This window comes from Perca flavescens, chromosome 5 (genome assembly GCF_004354835.1).
Source record: "Perca flavescens isolate YP-PL-M2 chromosome 5, PFLA_1.0, whole genome shotgun sequence".
In the NCBI taxonomy this organism is placed as follows: Eukaryota; Metazoa; Chordata; class Actinopteri; order Perciformes; family Percidae; genus Perca; species Perca flavescens.
Window position 1 is genome coordinate 8634209 of NC_041335.1, and position 7732 is coordinate 8641940.

General features: G+C 39.2%; 1 protein-coding gene across 6 annotated transcripts in view; it reads right to left on the reverse strand.

The window, feature by feature from the left end:
* man1b1b (mannosidase, alpha, class 1B, member 1b) overlaps positions 1–7363 on the reverse strand; it is a 37197-nt gene extending 29834 nt beyond the window's left edge. For 5 of the 6 annotated variants that reach the window (XM_028577388.1, XM_028577385.1, XM_028577387.1 and 2 more), the window contains exons 1-3: positions 7030–7345; positions 6033–6152; positions 3250–3349 (exon numbers count right to left, since the gene is read on the reverse strand). In XM_028577388.1, coding sequence (XP_028433189.1) covers positions 3250–3349; positions 6033–6137 — 205 coding nt within the window. In that variant the 5' untranslated portion in view covers positions 6138–6152; positions 7030–7345. Of the gene's footprint in view, positions 1–3249; positions 3350–6032; positions 6153–7029 lie in introns of all 6 variants that reach the window. The other variant, XM_028577384.1, reaches the window with a different exon arrangement.
* Between the last annotated feature and the right edge of the window lie 369 nt (positions 7364–7732).

Consider the following 7732-nt stretch of genomic DNA (forward strand, 5'->3'; position numbering starts at 1 on the left):
TGTGGTTGGGTGGGTCAGCTATTCCATTTGAAATTTCATTTTGCCATCCTCATTAATAAAAACATCCCTTTTTCGATCTCTAAGGTGGATGCAGACTCAAAAGGTCGTTACATAATAAATACTGACTGGTTGTACCACTGTCTAGTAATTTTGGCCAATGTCTATTCGCCGAATTTGGATGACGTACAATTCTTCAAGGACTTTCTGTCACGCTTACAACACACATAGTCTGGTCCTGGGAAAGGATCTTAAATGCGTTCTATCCACTACTCTCGATCGCAGCTCTCCAAAACCTGCTCCACTTTCTAAATGTTCTTCCATTATTAACAGTTTCTTAAGCTCCTATGGTGCATCCGATGTCTGGCACTTTCTAAACCCCACAAGCCGTAACCTATTTTTTTTCTAAAGTCCATAAGACTTTTTTGCGGATCGATTACTTTTTGCTTGCCAACAAATTACTCTCCTCAGTTCGAAGCTGTAGCTACCAGGCTATTGTAATTTCAGATCATGCCCCATTAACTCTTGAACTAGCTTTACCAAATCAGCCTCTATCCAGTCGACAGTGGCGCTTCAATTCCCTGTTACTTTCCGACGAATCCTTTCTCGACTTCATGTCCAACCATATTGTTTCCTTCCTAGAAATAAACCGGACTCCGGATGTATCTATTGCAACTTTATGGGAGACATTAAAAGCCTTTATGAGGGGTCAAATTATATCGTACTCTGCCTTCACCCGGAAACGTAAATTGCAAAAACTCAATGCCTTAAAGGATGAAATATTGGAAATTGATAGGACATATGTTTCATCCCCATCACCTGAGCTGCACAAACGTCTTTCATTACAAACACAATTCAAAAACACTGTCAACTGGACATGCAGAACGCCTCCTTCTGCAGTCACGTTCTAAGTTCTACGAACAAGGAGAGAAATCAGGCAAGATTCTGGCTAAGCCAAGGAGCACTCCGCCAATATATTACAGAATTTGCCCTCCCTCAGGTACCACTACTACTGATTACAACAAAATAAATGACACATTCCATAACTTCTATTCTAAACTCTATCCCTCTGACTATATATATATATATATATATATATATATATATATATATATATATATATATATACACACACACACACACACACACACACACACACACACACACACACACACACACACACACACACACACACACACACACACACACACACATACATATATATATATATATATATATACATACATACATACATACATACATACATACATACACACATATACACACACACACACGCATTCACACATCGCTACAGCGAGTTGTCCAGGACAACTATGAATCTATACTAAGTAATGTTCAAAGGGATCTGGCCAATTGGTCGGCGCTGCCGGCATCGCTGCGGTCCAGGATTGCTGTGGTTAAAATGACCATAGTTCCTCGTGTGAATTGCTAAAGTACAATGATCCCTTTACCCCCACCAATACATTTCTGGAAGAAACTTGATACCGTAATTCAGCAGTATATTTGGAATAATAAACAACCCAGGCTGAAATACTCTACCCTGCAACATACCGCAAACACGGGAGGCCTGGTCCTCCCTACCCTTAAAGTGTACCACAGAGCCTTTCAGCTACGGGCCCATGGAGAGAAATAGAGCAAAACCTCACGGGGAAGTCTAAGACTGCAAGACCTTGCCTAGGTGTGTGTCCAAAAAAGTGTATGCTAGCCTAAGGCCCTATTATCACCAACACATTGACCAACTTTAAACAGGTGGAGGACCAACTACGCTACACCAATAAGTGGCATTTGAACACCCCAATTTGGCACAACATACTCTTAATGTCTGGTAACAAACCTTTTGTTTGTAACCAGTGGAGTGACAGAGGTATTTATACTCTAGACCAGTTATTCAATGATGAAGGTATGTTAAGTTTTGAAGACCTGAGAGCTAGCTTTGAGGTCCCTAGTACATCCTTCTTCCTTTATCTTTGCTTAAGATCAGCCCTAAAATGTTATGGAGTACCATGGGGGTACAGTCTTGAGATGCACCCAATCATTAAATGGCTTGTTGATTCTCCTGTGAAAGGATTAGTGTCCAGGATTTATGCTAAACTGATGCAAGTATCCGTAGGAGAACTCCCAACGGTAAAGAAATGGGAGCAAGAGCTGAGTTCGGAAGGGAACATAATTAATTGGGAGACAGTTTGAGACAACATTGTTCTGTTCCAAGAACCCAAATCATCAGCAGATCCACTTCAACGTATGCCATAGGACATATTGGACGCCTCAGAAGAGATACGTCTCTTAAGCCATTCCTACTCCCTATTGCACGTTCTGGAATAAAACAACATCAATAATATCTGATGTGATAGGATGTCGACTTCCTACTGACCCGATTGTTTTGTTACTTAATGATCACTCTAAATTACACCTACTTGGGAGAAAAAATGATAGCTTCCCCCCCCCCACACTTTGAATAAAACAGTGGTTGCCGTATTTTCAGGACATAGTCATGCTGAAGCTCTCTACAGCAAGGATTAACAAAGCCAAATCATCGACTATAGACCTATGGAAAAATGCAGCAGCACAAGTATCAGTCCTAATGACCTCAGCATCACAAGAATTAGAGGAGAGCGACTAGGCAAGGTGTGATTTCTTTTTTTGTTTTTGTTTATTTGTTCGTTTTTGTTTTCTCAAGATCGCAGAGGGTGGGGGGTGGGAGAGGGTTGTTCTTGCTCAGTTGTATTTGTCTGTTCAAAAAAATATAAACATAATAAAAAGTTGATCTTATATGGGCATATAGTGTATCATTCTTGGATGTAACAGTTTGGATTTATTGCACAAAGAGCCCGAAAAACGATGCAATTTTTTGTCGTATACAAGCTCTGGCTTATAGGGTTAACGATCTGATTAAGTGGCCAACAGAGCGGTGCTCCCCGTAGCCAGTCCGACTACGTTTTGAATGATTTGCAGCGGGGAGGCTAGTCTTTACCTATGGTCGCTACGCACACACTGTGCTCGTAAATAATTTTTCCGGTTCACACACAGATCTATTTTTAGACATAATGTTCTATGATCTACTAGTCTCGATAGCGGTATCGATAAGCTCTGACCTTATTGATTTTCGGGTTTTGAGAAATTTAGAACCGGGTCCTTAATAGAACCGGGTCTTGAACCATCCCTAGCTGACAGCATGCCAGTCGCTCAGAGTCATGAAATATCATTGAAGATGTTAATGTATAAAAGCCTTACCTCTGAGTTGTTCAGTAACAGCAGGATAGGAAGCAATTCCACAAATAAACAGGAGGATGAGGATAAGGCTCCGCTGCAGCCTGGACAGTTGCTTCCATTTCTGCAGGCACACAGATGAGAGGAAGATGGATAATAATGCTAACTTCTATCCAGTTCCTTGAGAATTTCTATTGTTTAAAATGTGCAAGCTTTTTCTGGACCAAACAAGCATCATACAGGTCCCATCTTTCAAACTGAATAGGAAAACAATCAAATTAGTGCTGTGGTTGTATACTGATCAAGTGGGGTACAGTACAGCTAAGAACTGAATTCCTTTGAGTATGCTCTAATTACGCAACAGTGTATAATACTGGGACTGGGTTATAATGCATTGTGTCTCAACAAGGACAGTAACTAGAGGTGTCAAGATTGTTTTTACCCTATTGTTATCAGCCTGGATTAAAATACAACAGGTGCATATTGCTGTTCATTTATTATTTAAAGTTGTGACCATTATTTTTTTTATAATTATTCATGTGACAGTCATTGTTACTGTTATATTGCTGTATGCAGACTGCTGTTCATATTGTTGTTAGAAGTTTGATGAATATATTACGGCAGTTGAGAGAATTAGAAAAGGCTGAAAAAATTTCTAGAGATGCACCGATTGGCATACACCGATTTTATGCCGATCAAATTCACTCGGGCGCCGCATGATTTACATCGCGCAACATTAGCACCACACGTTCACATGTAGGGTTTCCGCTATATGCATGTAGCAGCATCGCACTGCCGCTCAATCAGCCGTTTATGAAATGTCATAAAGTTGTAATTATACACGGCTCTGCAGAGCCGTCTGCTCTACTGATCTCAGGCAAGCGTTGGGCACACTGACTTTGAGGAATTTACTATTTATCAGACCACAGATGAGACAAGAAGCTAACATTAGCAAATGCTGTGGTCTAATTAAAAATGAGCAGTTACATTAAATGATCTGTTTCAGGTAACGGCACACTAGGGTACCGTCTAATTGCTGGATTGTTCCGAGGTAAACGTCGGTAGCTAATGTTAGCAGATAAGCCTGTTGACAGCAACGGTAGTGCTTATATTTATGCACAATGACACATAAAGCAAACTTGCTAAAAAAGGAAATACACGCTGTTTTCAGATAACATTAGTGTTGACATCCAATTTCTTCAGTGTCTTTCTTGTCTATGTCCATATATACACAAGGGAGCAAAGCATATAATATGTAGAGAAGGAAACTCTGCCTCTGTTATAAAAAACAAATCTCTATAGGAACAAAACTGTTAAATGTAACAATACATGTCATTATGTGGGGGGGCTCTCCCATTTTCAACATATTTTTAATTCTGAATAAACACTGGTAAGATGTTTTATACTTCCTATGAATATAAATCCACTTAATCTTATTTTCATATAGGGCTGGGCAATATATCAATATCGTGATATGAGACTAGATATCCTCTTAGATTTGGGATATCGTAATATGACGTGGCCTAAAAAACGCATCACATCACGTAGAGCACCTTTAACCCACAGTGTCATTATACCAACATTACCAATGATTATTTATCAAAAATCTCATTGTGTAAATATTATGTGAAAGCACCAATAGTCAACCTTACAATATTGGCGCAATTGTCGATAGAGATATTTGGTCAAAAATAGTGATATTAATTAATGCTTACATTTATTTTTAATATAATCTTTGGTAAATTTAATGGCATATTAATTAATTAATTAATTGAGTCATTTATTTTGGTAGCATCCGTTCCATGGCCCTTGGAGTTGATAGTAAACCCTGAATTTATCATCATAAGCACAACACTCAACTCTATATTACAGAACAGAAAAGAAGATGACCATTCACTCTTCAGATCCACATCTTTTTTCACAGATATGTTGGCAAGTATCAGCAAATAAATCCAGCACTGGCAAAAGAGGGACACATACGTGGTGTCCTTATCAGGTCTTAGCAGGGTGGAAAACAAGAGCACTTGAAGACAAGAAGAGAAGGAGAAATGCCTTTATGAACAGCCCATAGATGCAACTTACTATGTTCATACAATAAAGGAAGCTGCAGTTTCAGGAACACAGTCCTAGGAACACATTTCTACTATCACATTTCTCGCTTTGCCAGACCTTCCTCCACAGCGCTGCGGAGGAAGGTCTGGCTAGTCCACTCAGCATTCCGGGATGGGAGAAAAACTGCTTTGGTTTATTGGCATTTCTTTAAACCACGGTTTAAGCCATGGTGCAGCTGCAAAATAGCCTCAGGAAGGAACTTGTTTTGGTGGAAAATGTGTACGTTCAAAAGTTGTTTTGGTCGTGCAACAGAAAACTCAGATTGGACAGATAATCTAGCTAGCGGTCTTGATTTACCCTGCAGATATCCAAGGAGCAGTTAACCATAGTCCTCATAAATTGATCGGAGTTTAAAATTCCAACACAAAGAAAGAGGAAGGTAACAGACATCCGACCGAAATCCGATGGAATTTCCGGAGCAATCCCGGAAGTTGAATGTTGTGGAATATAGACTACATTTCTTATGACCCTGGCTACCTAAAGAAACAATACAGCCTACTGCTCAAGCATCAACACTAAAGTTAGCAGCTAGCTAACTAAGAAGGGTTAGGGTAAGTTTAAAGGACAGGGTTTGGGTTACTACATTCTAGCATCTACATTCTAGCATCTAAAAACCAGGGTCCAAGAAATGTGATCCTAGGATGCGGTCCTAAAACTGCGGCTTCCTCTATGACATGACCATGCTACTCACTCACCCTCCAGCAGGACTGCCTCCTCCACTGCTTGCTGTTATTGTAACTTCCACTTCCTTGTCCAGCAAAGTTTATAGATATATAGTCCTGTCGAGATGGGGGGTGCATGTCTGTAACCCAGTGCTGGAGGAAGAAAGAGACGCATTGAAAAGGGGTGTGAGTGAGAGGAGAGTAACTTAGCTGGATAGAGATGGCAGGTGTGGTGAGCCAGGTGGCAAGCTAGGAAAACAAGATGCAGCTTGCATGTGACACTGACTGATACATGTAGCTAGGTGTAGTTGTGATAAGATTAAAAATTAACACAATATTTTCAGATAATAAGAGGGGACTTTGCCCCACTTTAAATCCCTTAACACACATTTGGCTTTGCAGAGAAAACCTTACTTAGGTTTTCACGCTGACATTAGCTGCTGTAACCTAAATTCGCAGCACATCTAATTCTGAGCAATATAACTAATGCTCGTTCCGTTTCATTTCAGGGGAAATGTAACGTTAAGCATAATTGTTGGTGGTTAACACAGCTAGCTATAACGTTAACGTTAGCTGTCATGCGATATGCAAATGCCAGGATAAAATGCCAAGTGTTAATCAACAGGCTAATTTAATTGATATTAGTGTTAACCTAGCCAAATGTTAACTGATTATCAGTAAACATAGCGTATCCAGTCGATATAACTCTTGCAGCCGGTATTAACGTTACATACCAACTAATTAACTGTAACTGCATACTAACGTTATTTTACATTCCACAAACAAGGCGGAAACACCGGTTTAACGTTAGCCCCGCCGTAGCGGCTGCTTTGCCTAGGCGTCACTGGTTCGAAGTAACGTTTTGGCGGATTCACAGCCTAACTTTGGACCGAGGCATGGCTTGAGGCCTAACACAACCAGGAGATGGAGCGCTTTTTAAGTAACGTTAGAAGAAACATTCTTATAACTAAAACAAGAGGATATAATGGGCGTCCAGAAACATTTAAATATATAACTGACATTACGTTACCTTTGAAAAGTATCCAGCGTTAATGTTAAATTAGATGTGCAATCAGTCTAATCCACCACCAGGAGGGTATAACGTGAACGTTAACAGCTGTTAAAACTGCAGTTAGCTCGACGTAAATGAAATAGCCTCGGGGGTCTCTTCTATCATGTGTATGAAACACTTAACCGATACTATTACCGAAAGCCACGCAGTTTTAGAACTGTTACTCAGACCACTGAAAAAAGATAGTATCCACTTGTAGCTTAGGATGTGATGTTGCTCACTGTCAACAACAATGTGACTCTCACCAGGTGCACCCATGCTGCCTTCAGTGACTTCCTCGAAATATCGTAAACACCAGGTTGTACTAGTATACCGGTATTTTAAGCTCTGAATGGTAATTTCAAAATAAATAAATTAAAAACATCCTTTATTTTTTAAGTGATTCTGAAATCGTCAGTATTATTTTTTTGGAACTCATATTTTATTTTCACCAAAATATTCTATTCCATACATACAATACAATTTTACATTTTTAGTATTATTTTTTAAAATAATATTTAATAGATTGTTAAATTATTACAGAATTATTTTTCATGTTCACATATTGTGACCCAAAAAATAAAATATCTAAAAAAATAAATAATATTTAAAAAATTCTTATTCTTATTCTTATTGTTTCTAAATGTAGCACTTGAAGCAATTCAGCATATTTGCTGAAGTA